This window comes from Pholcus phalangioides, unplaced genomic scaffold (genome assembly GCF_987345545.1).
Source record: "Pholcus phalangioides strain wild (caught in Gottingen) unplaced genomic scaffold, Ppha-v1.0 ptg000003l_1, whole genome shotgun sequence".
NCBI classification, from domain to species: Eukaryota; Metazoa; Arthropoda; class Arachnida; order Araneae; family Pholcidae; genus Pholcus; species Pholcus phalangioides.
In genome coordinates this window covers 37,823,276-37,840,221 of record NW_028301596.1, presented here as the reverse complement: position 1 = coordinate 37,840,221, position 16,946 = coordinate 37,823,276, and the positions used below count along the sequence as shown (strand labels likewise).

General features: G+C 39.8%; 1 protein-coding gene across 3 annotated transcripts in view; it reads left to right on the top strand.

Moving 5' to 3' along the window:
* The first annotated feature begins 4,194 nt into the window (after nt 1-4,194).
* The window catches only part of LOC149088496 (rho guanine nucleotide exchange factor 17-like), a 208,340-nt gene continuing 195,588 nt past the window's right edge, over nt 4,195-16,946 (top strand). For all 3 annotated transcript variants that reach the window (XM_089247790.1, XM_089247783.1, XM_089247775.1), the window contains exon 1: nt 4,195-7,084. In XM_089247790.1, coding sequence (XP_089103916.1) covers nt 4,850-7,084 — 2,235 coding nt within the window. In that variant the 5' untranslated portion in view covers nt 4,195-4,849. The remainder of the gene's footprint in view (nt 7,085-16,946) is intronic.

Below are 16,946 nucleotides of genomic sequence, written 5' to 3'. Positions count from 1 at the left end.
TACAGTTATTGCCTACTCATTAAGAGGTTGGTGCGCTAACCCCTCGATGGGGGAACTCCCTTCGGTAGCAATTTTTTTCTGCGGTCGTGTCGTCGTTTCTGTCGCACCCCTGTGTCAGGGAAGTTTTCTGACAAGGACGAACCGGGTATCGAACTCGCGACACCTCTAATCCTCCCTTTTTACTTTTGGAGAGTGTCTTATCGACCTGGGCTACCGCGCCCTCCGTAATTGTTTTGCCGGGAGCAATTACCAATCACCAGGATTCGGGGAACACTTTAAATGAGACTTGTGGGTACAGTACGTAGAAAATATCCAATTAAGATGATACTCATCATCAGGGGATGTATGACCTCCAGCACTTCCCGTACCCCGCGAAGTGGAAATTCAATACACACAACACGATGGTTGCCAAAGTATGCCAAAGTTTAAAAGAAAGAAGGAAACACAATCTTTACCAACAATGTCACCATCGCAATGAAAATGTCATGACAATGATTATGTCGCCGACGCTTATGTGCGTCAGTGAGAGGAAAATTCAGAATTGGTTTTTGTTGTAATCATGAACCCTGCATTTTGTAGAGCTCTGATTTGCAAATTTCCAGTGATTTGCTTCCGCGCAGTACCCTCTATCGACGGAAATTCGAACCGAGGTGTACTTTCGAACTTTCTTCTTCATGGACAACCGAACGTACTTGTACAAAGAAATACGAATCACATGGTCAGCCACCCTATACATTCCAGTTTCTAGCCCGCCAGCGGTTGCGATATAGTACATGCGACCTGTGCTACCCTGTGCATGAGAATAATTTTTCTTCGAAACAGGGTTTTCTGCACAGGGTGGTGTCCCAGGCTTTTCTCACCGAGAGAATAACGCTCTTGAATATATTTTCGGTATACAATCGACGACGTTCCCCCTTCATGGAAAACGGACGTTGTATTGAAAGGTCGTTGTATCGAAAGTTTGATTTGAAAAAATAGATGTGTGCTTAAAAGAATTTTATACTTGGACGAAACAAAAAACAAATTACGCGGTATGTTAATCTTTTTTTTTTATAATGAAAGCAGTTGGAATGAAAAAAGCACCAGTTAGAAAGCATTAATAAAATTGCATTAATTCATTACATGCATAATTCTCTTATATCGAAGGTAGAGGTCAGACAAAATTCTTCGAAAAACAAAATTTCATTCATTTTTTTGCTGAAAAGGAACAGAGCGGAGAGCTGAATGGATTCGGACGCTGTAATGGATTGAAGGATCTTTCTAGGTCGTTTCATTTTGATGGAGGAAAAAAAAAATTGGGACATATCAAGCTGGTCGTTATATAATGGGACGGTCACATATTTACCATTGGTCGTTATTACGAGCACCGACTGTATTACGTTTTCACGTATTTAGAGGCATAATGAGCTCTTCCCCTCCCCTCCTACCAAGAAGATCAAAAAATTGAATATCGAAAGAAAATACGGCGTGTCCATAAATTCGTAAATACAGTTGATGATCTATATAGCAATCCCCTTTTCGTGCCGTCGGAAACGGACATTATATATGGAGGGTCGTTATATTGAATTTAAAACATGCTGTAAATCAGGGGATGCCAAGCTGTACGCCCTGGTGCGTCTCCAACCTTTGTAGGGCGTCGCGAAGCGGTGAGTATGCAAGAAAGCATTGGGGACTTATCCTACCGGTCGTTGTAATGGAGTGATCGTCACGGCGTGGAGTCATTATAACAAACGTCGACTGTAGTTCAAAAATGTATAACAATTGGAGGAATTGGCATGTTTGAATGCCCGATTTACAAAAAAGTTTTTCTCACCAAAGATTTTTCTCTAGTACAGATAAAAAATGTAGTTCAAATATTTGTGGATAGAGGACACTGCAAGGAAGCAAAAAGTTCATAAAAATTGATGAAACCGGCATATTTGAATGAGGTTTGCGAAAAAGTGATTCTCACGAAGAGGTTGTTGTTGCGTGTGTGTGTGTACAGAAAAAAAATAGTTTTAATTTTTGTCGACAGAATGTGATTGAGACATTATGCAATAAAATTCAGGACGAACGATTAAGAGATCATTTCTGAATGTTCCTGTTACTAGCGCTTAAAAGTAAGGTTTCCATTGTGATGTTGACATTGGTTGAGATAACACTGATGGTAAAGTTGTTTTACCTCACCTACGAATAGCCGGCTAAAGATTTACGATCGCTTCAGACACAGAAGAGATTGAAGAAATGTCAAGGTCAGGGCTATTCAGATTTGATTTCGTGCCGTGTCCTCTACCGACAAAATTTGAACTAATTTTTTTTTTTGTTCGAAAGAAAAGGTTCCTCCTTTATGAGAATAACACACACTTTTCCGTTAGCCTCATTCAAACATACCAATTCTTTCACTTTTTATGAGTTTTTAAACTATTTATACAACTTTACGGGACACTTTGCACTTTTATATACTACTATAGCGCCACACATTAATACCCGGCAATGCCCGGGTTTTCTTCAACTACTGGGAGGATTGAAAAAGTGACAAACCACTATAAAGGAATAAACGGTTACACTTAATACTGGCAGGATTAAAGATGTGACAAACGGTAAAAAAAGTAAAGGTATCTATATGCCAGAAACACATTGTTTGGGAGTCGCGACAACCGAAGTAAACATTCCAAAAGTAATTGTTGAGGCCGAGAAACGACTATTGCCCGACGGTTTTTTTTCCCATTTCGGGCATTTGCCCTGCTCTGACGAACTTTTAAAGCACCCGGTTCTGTTTGGCATACATGCAAAATTTGGCGACAATCGATCTAAAACTATAGATTTGTATAAAGGAAAAAAGGTAAAAGGATCTTTTAAAGTAGCCTATCGTTCAAGTCCGATCTTGTTTGATATATGTGAAAAATTTGGTGACTACACCAAATTTGTCTGACACAGTGACAGACAAACACAGAAAATCAATTTTGTATATGGGTGGGGGGGTTGAGAACTCAATTTGTGTGAGTCACTTTGAAAAAAAATTTCAAGACAAAGAAATTTGTATTTGACATTACTAGAAATTATCTTGTCAGGAAAATTACATTGGTGCCATCTGTAGGCTCTTCCTTCAGCTTGAACTTGCACCACTTCATTTATGAGTATCAAAGTTCTTTTTCTTGCATTCTCAACCCTCCGTATTTTGATTTTAGTACATTTGTGGGGAATTTAAATTTTTTTGGAGGTTAGTGAAATTTCACTAGTAGAAAGTCATTGTGCCCCCCCCCCCCCTCATACAAACCTTTTGCCCCCACTTCAAAAGTCAATCCTGCGTACGCCCTCGAGTACGCTGGGAACGTTCAGGTTCCCAAATAAAATGGAATTCACGATAAATGTTCCTCGTTCCACCCTGAAGCAAGTTCCGATGACAAAGCTTATCCAACAATGTCTGGGTATATGATGGAAAAACGAGAAGTGTTCCTGTGCATTTATTTTTATTTATTTATATTTTTCGCTTTGGAATTCCACAGAAAGTTAAGGACGGAAGCCCCCCCCCCCCCACACACACTGATGGGTATGGCTTTTGTACACGCTAATGGGCCTGTTTGCCAGACGGCTTGCATCTTTTCGCAGCACCATATATACTACACGGTATGAATGTGTTCGACTTCATTTCCGCTGTCTGACGCAGCAAGAGAGTGGCTTTTTCCCTTTACTCTATAATACTACGTACCCGTAGGCTGAAAAAGCAATTTTCTTCTACACACACTTTTATTTTTAAATTTTTAGATATTTTATTCTACTTTTCTTTTTTTTCTTGTTCGCTTGGCGTTGTTCCCAACGGGCCCGCGTGCTTTTCTTTCCGCGCCCAATGGCGAAAAAGGTAGCTAGAGCTGTCTTTCTAAACTGCGACAACCGGCAGAGATGTGTCCAAAAATATAACGAGAAACCACGCTTTTTCTCCCTGACACCACCGTTTTTCCTTGTGCTTCCATAGTTCTACGTGGAGGAACACAACTTTTCTTTTCGTTTTCATGAAATCAGTTGGTGCCCGAATGATGAATGTGCAAGGTATCAGCTAAAGTAGCAGCTCTGCTAGAGAAAGAGGATTCGCTTTCATATATATATATATATATATATACAAATAATATGAATACATTCTCAAGGATATCAAGAACCCCGTTATGTTTTTTTTGATGCTGTTGAAAGCTTAAAAGGCAGACGTAGAGAGAGAGAGAGAGAGAGAGAGAGAGGGCTTTGTGCTTCCCAAATGATGTGATGTGAATACCCTCGATCTGTGGATTCCTTACGGCAACGAACCTGTAGGTATCTACGCGCCCTTGAATCACTCTGCCAAGAAATTTTCATTGTGATTGCTGGATGGTGACTTGCCAACTTGACCGTGTTGTGTGAGCCTTATGCCAAAGCTCCAGTGGATATACAACCTTTTCAGTTTTTTTTTACGTTCCGTTGGGAAATCAGTGCATAAGGATTGCAATTTTTTACAATTTGGAAACGAGAAAGACACACGCATTTTTTTTTTGGAGTACGTAGTGAAAGGAATTACGCAACTTTTGACGTCTCTGAAGAAAAGTGACAAAAATATATAAATATCCTTCCCCCCCTTCCCCTCCGCAAGCTCTCTACTAAACTGCTGTTTATCTAGGCAGTTGGCAAAAAACTTGGCAAGATGTCGGGAACGTGAAGCGGAACGACGATTGTGAGATCTTAAACCGATTTGGTGGATCATCGAGGATAGGAACGTGTATGACGCGTCAATAACGCATCAATTCCGCTCGATGTTTATTGTTTGTATTTTCGGAAGTGTTTCATTTCGGCAGTGACGATGAGCTGAGTATATGTATTTAAAACCTGAGAAATATATCATAGTGAAATGGATTTCGTGCCAGAAATCCAAATCAGAAGATTGACTAAGATTCAACCGGATTTCAGAGTATGGAAGTCACCGTCTCTACCGTCATCACCGAACGTACTCAGGCAAGAACCGCCAGATATACCCGCTTACCTGACTCTTGGGAGAAGAGGATACATGAAAAGCAAATATTACGGAAATGATTCGAACCGCATTCTGAATTCCAGTTCAGAGACTGGGGACGATGGAACCGAAATCGACAAAATTCGATCAATTTTGGCTAGTTTGGATTTGGCTAAGTATAAACGGAAATCGAAAAACGAAGACAGTTTGTTTCCTAAAGCGGAGGACGAAGTGAATTACGACATTTGTAGGAAAGAGGAAAGGAGTAAGTCTGATGGCGACTGGAAGAGAGTTTCCAACAACAAGTCGACTCTTTTAGATTCGATACCCCCACCACCATCTTTGAAAAAACTGATGAAACAAAAAGAAGTTTGCGATGACGATGATACTTACCAGGCGATGGATCCGGGGAAAATGTTTTCTAGGCATTTCTCATTCGACGGATTCAGCTCGCCTCAGGTGCAGAGTCCCCCGAAACCTGTCAATCGGAAATTGAAGCAGCTGACCGAAAAGCTGACTTCCACTTCCGCGCCTCCATCTCCGCATCGCCAATTGAAACTAAATCCACCTTTCACTGCACCCGCTACATCATCAGTATCGTTCTGGAAAGATCCGTTGCCAACAAGTCCAACACACACGGAAATGACTTGTCATCGTGAAAACGTAGCTTACGTAGATAATGTGACTGCGAAGAATGTGGCAAATAAGCATGGAGACGAGCCGATGGTTAACAAAACGAACAGGTCCAGTCTCGTTAAACTACCTCAGTTTCAGGTGTCATCGATCCATAATGACAGGAAATCGAACTTCATCTATTCAACACTTCCTCGATCTAGACCGAACCGGTTCGTGAGTACTTCAGATGATCAGACATCTATTCTGTCACGTCTTAACATCGATGCTAAGACGCATAATCTACAAAATCAGCGGGAAGGCAACTCGCCAGTACGAGAGTTCTTAACAGACACTGACTTTAAGAAAGCTCCAGATGAAGAACACAGGTTTCAGCTTCGTAAGCCACGGTTGGTTCTGGCTACCATTCCGAAATTCCGAGATCTACTGAATGCAGATACCACGGAAGATTCATCCATGGGTAAGGACAAGCCATCAGAGGACCACAGTCTCATGAATTCGGGGTTTTTAAGGAAATATTACGTGGAGAAGGATACAGAACACGTCATCTCGGTCTGTAATGACTCTAAGCAATCACATGATGACGACGTCACAGATCTGACACGTGCTTCTACGTACAGCGAAAAATATCTAGAAGCGGAAGAGACGGACGATAGGAAATCAGCTTTTAGTAATTATTACTCCAAAAATTATAAAGATGTCTTACACAGAAGGACACCTTCACCGAAGCGGCCGCAAGTTTTGAATTTAGTTTCACGGTTTCAGCAGTTCCGCAGTGAAGAAGAGCGTGCACCTTCCAAGCCATCAACAGAAATCGACAAAAACAATGCGGTGGATTCATTGTACGTCGTGAACGAATCCACTAGGTCAGATGACTACATCCACGAGACGAGAGTTTTCCGTAAAACATCCGATGACCCACAACTCAGACGTCCCGAATTTCACAGTGACCTCGAATCCCGACAAAGGGCTATGACAGTGACTGGCGCCGACACCAAAATCCAGGCTATGATCTCAGAACAGAAGAGATATTCCAAGAAAAAACTCAGGGGACCCTACGGGGAGATGCTAGAGCAAGAGATGACAAAATCGGCAGCGAAGCCGAGGTCGACATACGTCAGTGAAGTCGAGTTCCTTAAGGAATTGGACAGCATAAAACCGTCGCCGAATTCGAAAAGATCGCGTCCGTTCCTCAGATCATCGAGCCATTCGTTCGACGAAACTCAAGTCCACAAGCAGAGCAGCGAGGATTCCACATCGGGCACCAACGTACCCAAACGCAAAACGAGCGCCAATATACCGATCATAACTCGAACCAACGAAAACGTGTCGCAACCAATCACGAGCGGTAAAATCGCTCTCCCAACGACGAGGATACACGACAAGAGTTTGTTGTTGTCGTCACGTGATAAAGATACCCAAGGTGCATCCGATGACCTCGGAAAGTACGATTTTAAGGATGATACCATACCTAGTGCCCTGGACAGGTTCCGCTTACAGGTAAGGTTTCTGAATTGTTATTGGAATTCATTTTTTTTATTTGATAACTGATGTCTAATAACTATTTGTGCCGTGACGTCGCCATGCTTCTTATTCTCTCGCCAAGGTATTTCCGAAGAAAATTTCATTATTTTTTGACAGCACTAGATAAGTGCATATACACAACAGAATAGAACGGACCGCTCACGACCAGGCTCTGTCGCTTACGTGGTTTTAGCTCATTGCCCCGGAGGGCACGGTCTTGCCGGAAAAAATTCTGAAGGACAAGGAGGGAGATTGGGGTCCCTTTCGTAGTGTTTTGCATTCGTTAATCGTTATGCATTGTAGAATTCGTTATACATACAATCGTTATGCATTGTAGAATTCGTTATACATGCAATCGTTATGACAATATAAATACAATCATTGTGACAATATAAATACAATCATTGTGACAATATAAATACAATCATTGTGACAATATAAATACAATCATTGTGACAATATAAATACAATCATTGTGACAATATAAATACAATCATTGTGACAATATAAATACAATCATTGTGACAATATAAATACAATCATTGTGACAATATAAATACAATCATTGTGACAATATAAATACAATCATTGTGACAATATAAATTCATTCGAGATTCAAAAATATAATTCACAATGTATAAATGAAAAATTTAAAAAGGGCATATGCAGTGAAACCTCCCCCACCCGTATAACAGACAGCCCTCTGATGCGGTCAGCCCCCTCTTTCACTGCCGAATAATATTTTCCCGCCTTGTATAATAAAAGTGTGCTTTTCAAAATCCTCTTTAATGGTCACTCTCCTCTTTTACGGACGAATATTTTTATTCGGCCAGTGTCCGCAAAAGAGAGGTTTTACTGTAATAAACTATTTTATCAACAACCCTATACAGTAGTGTAGCAGACAGCAACAAGATTAATATCGATCCACTCGGTATCCAGTATCGAAATTTCATTCGACCATCACTAACAAGGATTTAGAAATTCCCGGTTTTTTTGCCCCCAAATAGATGCAGACATCTTTCGAGACATGGTGTCAGTTTGGAGAATTTGGATGACGTCAGAGACAGGTACGGTCGAGTAACGTTTTCTAACATACCCCTCTTGGGCGGATTCCGGAAGTGTACGTTATAACGAGAGCCAGGAAGTTCAAGAAAAATGCCATAAATTCCTGTTGTCATACATTTTCAAACTTTGCAAAAACGCCTTTTTTTGAATTTTTCCTGCCATGAATGCCTCTATTTTAAAATTGTTTCAAGTTTGTTCGTGAATTTCAAAGGCTATGTTTTCGGCGTGGAAGAGTTCACTCTTAGCATTGATCCCTGCATTGATCCCCTGTCTAATCCTGCCCAGACTTTTGGGGGAACTTCCGGGCTCTATTATTAGAGCCCGAAAGTTCAGACAAAAACTGCCATATAATATAAATGTCTTTTTTTTTTGCGTATTTTCAAACTTTTTTTTGGTTAAAAATGCTTTTTTTTTAAATTTCCGCGCAATAAGTATGTGTGTATTTTCACGTAGTTTTAACACTAGAACGGCCAGAGCAGACATTTTGACGGTTTTTGATTTTGAAAACGCTATAATCTCGGCAGTATTTGACGTACACACTCCATTTTTGGTGACTTTTCATTATCACGCACTTATCTCTGTGTACAAAATTTTGAGATATTGAAGGTTTTGTTCGGGAGATATCGACGTTTATATCTAGAACGGCCAAGAGCAGACATTTTGACTGCTATATGCAAATTGTATATGTTTTCACCTTGTGGTGGGCGTTGATGTATATATACTTCAGTGCCGTCTTAACGCATGGGCCCACCCGGGCCGTGGCCTCAAGAGAAAAGGGGCCTCACAAAAATAAGATCCGGTAAAAAATGTCTAGAATTTATCAGTTAGGGCCTCAGAAAAACCACTTGGCCCGGGGGTCCCGATGATCTTAACACGGCCCTGGTATACTTTTCCTTTTAGGTTTATTTCCCTATCATTCTCGGATGAAGCACACAACACAACATATGGCACACACAGGAGTAACATATCAATAAGAAAAAATAAATGAAAAAATGCCATTTGTTTTGCATCGTGTTACTGGGCAATCTAAAATGTCTATTGGCATGCCACCATCTGCTTTGAAAGCTTCCTAGGAAACATAGGTTCATTCAAAGTGTGTAGAAATGGATCTTAGAAAAAGGATGTATTAGAACAGTGATTCCCAACGTGGGCGTTAATGCCCCCTTGGGGCCGATGGAAAGTTCCAGGGGGGGCGGTAGAAGCTACGGGTATAACATAGGGTCCTATGGGTTAGATTGCGTTGGTGAGCGATGGGAGAAAATAATTTCTGAAGAAAGGGAGCGATGGGACAAAAAAATGGGGAACTACGTATTAGAACAAAATAATCTAATTTAGTCAGTGCTTAATGATATTTCGGACAATAAGTCTGAGGCTGAGGAGACTTACGATGCAAACTCACAATGAAAATCATGACTTTCTGCTATTAATCTACTCGAAGGTGATTGGTCTGAATCAGATAATACTGGCGAAAAAGAAAGACAAAAATGTATTATTTTTTAATTGTATATTCTTCATAAGTTAATTTGTAGCATGAAATTTGAATAGTGCCCTAGGTTTTCTTCGATAGTGAAAATTTACACTATGATAATAGTATATGTTGTCCATAGCGCGCGAACAACTAAATAAAGTGAATAAAAAAGACCGTGATATACATATAAAAAGGTGTACATACATCATCAAAATGGAGCAATGTACGATGTGATGTAAATTCAATGTCTATCTTTCTTCTTTTTTTCTCCATGGTAAATCTTGCCCACAGTTGCCCTCCAATTTTTCATATTTATAGTTAGAAAGTCATTTTATGGACACCCTGTATGCTTAAGAAAAACGCAAATTTCTTCAAAATTAACAAATTAACCATCTGTGATAATGTTTGTTATTATTTATTGTAAAAATTGAGTGTGATTAAAAACATATTGTATTGAAAAGAAGCAGCAGTCATTGGACTGCCAACGGCCCTTTTAGGTGTAACGTATAGTCCCCGGCCCTTCTAGTGTTAAGTTTATTGCTGAATTTCAGAGGCCATAATCTGTAAATGTTTGTAAATATTTGCTCAAATATCTACCTCCAATAGATGTTTTGAGCATTGAGAACTTCAAAAGAATTGTTTTTTTTTTTAAATTTTCCAACTCTCAGATAAATTATCATCAGAGAGCCCATTTAGACTCGAACAAGTGATCTGAGAGATTGGTGTTGCCATGAATTAACTTTGCTCTGACCAGATGGTGTTGAACGTGAACGATTTTGTTTCAGATGAACGCAGGCCATGTTAGAAAAGCAGAAGAAAATTAGAAATTTTTTTTTTCCACATCCTTCACATATTATGCCTCGTTCAGGTATTGGACTGCATTGTATGTGTAGTGGACCAATGATTGTCCCAAGAGGTCATGTATTGACGTCATGGCTCACACATGGCTGGGCAGGATCAGACAGGGCTCTGGAGCCCATGTTGTTTTGATTATACATTATATATATACTATATATATTGCACCATAAATGCGCTGCAAACACACAACCATGGATATTAAACATTCATACACATTTAAGTATTCGATTAAATTGGGCAGAGTCACCTTCAAGTGTGTGTGACAGATGCAGTCACGCAGGGCCCTGAGCTTGAAGGAGTCCCGCATACGTGATAATATAAAAGTTTTTTTTTTTACAAAAATGCAACAAGATAGAAATGCTTCAACTATAGAAATGATAATGATTATTCCAAATACTACAACAGAATAAACAAGAATTATTCGGAACTCGAGGGAGCCCCAAGGAGCCCCATTTTCTTCACCGGCTCCGTGTCTGGTAATGATTGCCCTGGAGTTGGCCTAATCCTTATGGTCCACTAATGTTTTATTTTGGGCTTGAAATTAATTCAACTTGGATAATAATGCAGTTATTATGAACTATAATTAAAACAATTAACGATATATAATTACAACCGATTAACGAACTATAATTGCAACCAATTTTTCAGCTAGTTTTTGGACACTTAATACCTTTTTTTGTTTTTTTTCACCCTTTTAGTGAATATTTTGAGAATTTTTTTTGCCGTTTTTGACCATTGTGCCCATTTTGACAATTTTTAGTGTCCAAACTTCAACCTGATCTGTAAAAATTTCGACCAATTCACACAACCACTACGTATTTTTAGATTAATTTTAAATATTATACTGTCTCTCTCTATATTGGTTTTCATTTCTGTCTTTGATGTCAGAAGGTCTGCGAATTATATTCAGGGCCAATACGTCCTGGAGCGGACCCCTAGGCTGTGATCTTCTGCAGGACCTTCGGCCAGACTTTTCTAGGGCCCCTTAGTAGTGAATTTATAGTGCGGGGGGAAAAAATTATGAGAATCATCCCAGGCCTAAAGGGCTGAAGCCCTGTGAGTCCCCCCACCCTTGTGGGGAGCATGATCACATTTATTTCTTGCCGGTCCGCACATTAGTCACTTTTTGACGGCCCTCAAATTATTTCTGACGTTTTCGCCGGTTCATGAAATTTTATTATTCAATCACTTTTTCACTCTCCCATTGTTGTAAGTTAAAAAGAATACTGCTGCCACAGGTCTTGAGATAGGCAGTCGTACCGGTCACCGCGTTTTTTGGGAGAGGCACAGTAATAATAACTTCCTCCATAAAATCTTGAATTCTGGATTTTCATAAAGAAATAATTCTGGAAATTCTGCATTTTCATCAATTTCTGGAATTATTTCTTGCATTTATTCTAATTTGCCTGATTATTTTTCTGAATCTTCGATTGCCCCCCCCCCACCACCCCACTCTTTCACAAAATATCCTCCCAATATAAAATTCGCGGGGAGGGGGAAGCGAAGCTATTAAGATGCCTCTGTCCCGCTATTATTTTTGCACCAGGTCCCGCGTCTGGTAAGGGCGGCCTCGGAGATGGGCTATGCAGCAATTGCATATATATATATATATATATATATAATGGATAAAACGCATTAATTGAGATCGTCGCAGACAAAGTGAGTTCATTTAAGTGTTTCTCAAAGTGATCGCTCCCTAGTAGGCATTGGAATGGTCCAGGGGGCGATAGAAGCTACGAGTACAACATAGGATCCTAGGGTTCATTTGAGTTGGGGTCGATGAGAGAAAAAAAATTCTGAAGGGATAAAAAGTTTGTGAAGCTATGATGTAAATCATAGTTTCCCAATCTTTTTTGTCCCATCGCCCCTCTTCTCCACAATTTCCCCCGCCCCCATCGCAATCTAACCCGTAGAATCCTGTGGTATACCCGTAGCTTCTATCGCCACCTGGAACTTTCCATCGCCCACGTTGGGAATCTGATGTAAATGATAGGTAAGAACATGAAAAATCATTCAGCGGCTCAAAGAAGACCCTTGACAGGACTATCTTGAAGAATAATGTTAATTACTGGAAAAAACAATGATTGATGATGTAAAGGGTCTCACGAGTAGGCCTAAATTGTCAAACCCCCCCCCCCCAATCATTGCCCTGACAATTCTACGGGAAGTAGAGCAAGGTTAAATAATCACATTAGGTTGGTAACATCTTTGACTCACCCAATAGTAATTAGTTATTAGCGGCCAATGGATAGTTGTCATTGAAAATTTTATTCATGAAATTAATTAATTAGAAAAACAATCAACCAATATTTATAAATTCTATTTATAATTCATTAATAATTTTTAAATAATAATTTGAAGAATACATAGTGATGTGTACATCCAAAATTTTCTAAATGAAAAACATTCAATGTCAAAATAGTTACATTTTTGAAAAGTAGGTGTTGCTGTATACTCATAATGTATCGTCAGTGCGAATTCCCAAATCGGTGACCTTAGCTGCAATCGGGACTGTGGTTCCCAACTTCAAGGCGCGAATGCGAGTCGATCTCCCCGTTAAAAAGTCTCGCCACAGAGAGCAACAGGCCTACAACGTTACAAATATTCAATCATTACACTTCACTCACAATTTGAAGTATAGATGGCAGCACTGAAATATCATACACAACACTAGCTACACACTCTGACTGTTAGGTGCACTCACTTTGTTCCAAACTCTGCCACGAAGCTGGGCTGGAAGAGATCTCGGCAACGGGATAAGTCCGGTGGCAGAGACCCTGACGTTCATTCATTCAGCTGCAACCGGGATAGTAATTCCATTCAACTCGTAAGTGAAACGTGGGTTGTTCGAACCAAAATGACCTATCAACAAAATCAAACCTTACGCTGTATTCTGGGGTATATGTTATAGCTGTACCCGACTGCATAGGCATTGAAACCTGGGAAAGGGGGCGGGGGCTGAGGCCGTTTGAGACCCCCCCCCCAATACATTTTAGCAGGGAGAGACTGAGCCCTTCAATGAACATAAAAAGTAACGCACCACTCCCCTTTCCTGCATAAGGGTTGAAGTCTATACAAGGCAACTGGCAACTATCAGCCCCCCTCAATGTTTTCTTCATGTCGGTGACTTTGCCCGACTATATATGATATTTAATGACGGTCATATCTGTGTCCAAGTTCACAGAGGCACATTTATCGTTTTGCCACCTTTGCTAGATGCTACATGCATTTTGCCGCCCTTGTCCCATTCAAGTCTAATTTTCTTGACCACTCATTTCTCGAATTCTCCACCCTGTGCTATAGGCTTGTCCATCCCCCCCCCCGCCTCTACTCCTACAAGTACATCTGTGTTTCTAAGTCACTCTTTTTGTCACTCCCATGCTCACGCCCTCTCTGAAGTCACTCTTTTAGTTAAATTAAATTAATTAAATTTAAAATCATTCTTGCACGCTGTTTTGGTCATTCTTTTGGTTACTCACATGCCTGCACGAACCCTTGGTCACTGTCATTCACAAGCTTATATATATACATACAGTCGAATCCCGTTTTAACGAATACCGTTATAGCAAAAATCTCGTTTTAACGAACACTTTTCTAATCCCCCAAATAAATTTACATAGGAACAATGCTAGGTAACCTGGAAATCCTTTATAACGAAATTTCGTTTTTACGAAGTGATTCCTCCGGTACCTTGGTGTTCGTTATACGGGATTCGACTATATATACAAATTTTTCCGCCCATTCTACTAATTTTCTTGGCCGCTCGCATCCCTCAAATTTGCTGCCCTGGACTAAGCCCGCTAATCTCCCATCCCGCAAACACGCCACTGTAATTTGGTGAATAAATTAAAACAAAAAAAAATTCACAAGAGATAAAAATAAACATCTAACTACACTCTTCCAACTGGCAATACGTTAAGGTTAATTCTTTGGATCCCATTAGCAGGTCCGTCCCTCCCCCCATTTCCACTATACTTGCGTAGATTTGTACTAAAAGAAGGCGATGGTCTATTTCTCTTAATTTGCCTCTCTTGTCTGTATCCTCATCTCATCTACACGGCGCTGACACTTCTTTTCTTTGAAGTAAAGGTGATTACATTATGTTTCTTCACGTGTATACGGTGTTGAGAAAGGTTTTTGTTCTTCTGGGAAAGATAGACTAGATATAACATCCCCCCGCCCCTTTCAGCAGTTTTTCGAATTCCTATGTAGTTTGTTTCTGTGAAATGTGTGATAAATCGGTTATTATAAATAATAACAAGTAATTATATATATACGCATACTTACCGGTGGTCTTGATAAGTTTGATAAATTTTTTTTTTTTTTTTTACCGGAGATTGTGCATAATACCCAAGTGTCGTTGGTATACATTTGATAAATACGAAAAACATGATCACTTTTTTACCAGTGATTATGAAATTCGCGAAATAGCCAGCCAAATACGAATCGTTTCTGGAATTTGGACTTCTGTAATTGGCCAATTAGCGAAGAGGCCGGCCCCGTAGCGAATTGGCCGCACTTCCGGCTTTGACAGTAACACGTATACAAGGTGTGGCAAACAGTGTATGACATTTTTTACTGGAGAACCGTTAATACTAGAGACATACCTCCAATTAGAAAAAGGTTCCAAACAACATGTAGTACTCAGATATGTGATTCGAGTTTCAAGGGGATGTAAAGTTTTTTTATTAAAATTAAAAAAAGAGGAACCTTTTTTTAACAATCCCCGTGTGCTCCCAAAAACCTAATTAGAAAGTTGTTGCTCTGTATCTCCTGATGCCAATAAAAAAAAATTGATGTTTCTAAATGCAATATTCATTGAGATATTCGGATTCGAAAAATGGGGGGAAAAAGCGTTAAATGCGGGTAAAATGTTTCTTCCGCTTTTAAAGTTGCTTTTGACTTTTCCAATTCGTGATAAGTTGGACTCCGATAACACGAATATCTGTCCAAGTCGAAGTTTTCACTCGGCTCCAAGAACTTTCTAGTGTAAAAATTTTCCCTTAACTCGAAGTTCTCTTCCTTCAAGTCGAAAAGTTTACGGAAATCACAGAAATTCAAAAAGTAGCATTTAGCGGTAGAATCATGTATTCAGTATGATAATGTAACATCAATAGCATTTATTAATAGAATTTAACAGATTTTAGCGGTAAGGGGTCATTTAATTATTACGTCAGCATCGATGGGAGTGAAGGGGTGGTTTCCGATCTGCTGACTCTTTTGATGACAAGGAGGTGTGGGAGTGATGATGACGCCATCGATCACCCTTTATAAAAATATCAAATATTCTTAATGGCATCTTACTCGGTGCGTGAAAAACCTTTCCTCAGTTTGCGGGCACATGAACTAACATTCTCCCTATTGATACGTTCCCTACAGAGACTCTTTAGTGATCTCTAAATATTTAATGGATGCAAGTGATCTGAAAATGAGTCCGGGCCGCTGAAGTTCACTGGAACTGTGTCACGCATCACTCAAGTGATCCGTCATCATGACGCGGATCACCTAAGTAATCAGTGAATGTGCCGCGGGTAACTTGAGTGATGTAGAACAGCACTGGGGGCCGCTTAAGTACTCTAAATATGTGCTACATGTCATGGAAGGAATCTCTAAATATGTGTCATGTATTGCTTACGTGTTCTGGATCTGACATCTGTGAGTGTGCCACGGGCCTACTTGAGTGACGTGAAAGCTACGGTCCGCTTAAATGTTTTGGTAGTGTGCCACGTTTCACTTAAACGATCTGTAAACGTGCCGCTCAGTTCATTTTTACAAAACTAGGTTTGAGGGGGCAGGCCACATAAGATAATCCTCAGAGCCACATTTGGTCAGAGAACACTTTTGCCTAATATAGCAGGTCTATTGTTTAGCATGTTTTGGCCGCAAACTAGGGAAAGGCTTTTCACGCAGCGAGTAAAATGTCATTAAGAATATTTCATGTTTTTGCTTATAGGGTGGGTCGCAATGAATTTCTTAAAAAGAAATTTTGAGTTCTTAGCCTGCAAATTGCATTTAAATTAACAAAAGTTGATTATGGTCTACAAAATTTCAAAAATTTTCTGTTTGTTGTCAAACTTGGTAATAGTTTACAGGAAGGAGGTGACAGGATTCAATTTTCCTCAAAAAAAGAAAATAAAAAGTTCAAAAACTCACCACTAGCAAGGAATGGCGCTGTATGCAATATTGTTAAACGAAATAGGACATGAAGACATCGGTTTAAAATGTTTTTAATCGTTTCTAAAACGAAACTGTTTTTGGAGTTATGCAATGGCTGCATGACTTACAGCAGGAGGAATACAAATTAGAATTATGCAAATGCACTTTATACATCATTTGATTTTTTAGCTATAAAATTTACCTCGAAGCCACTGTTTATGATGATAACATAAACAATTTGGAGGAATTGAAAAATTCGATACACCACTGACATGTCCGTAACATCCCTCC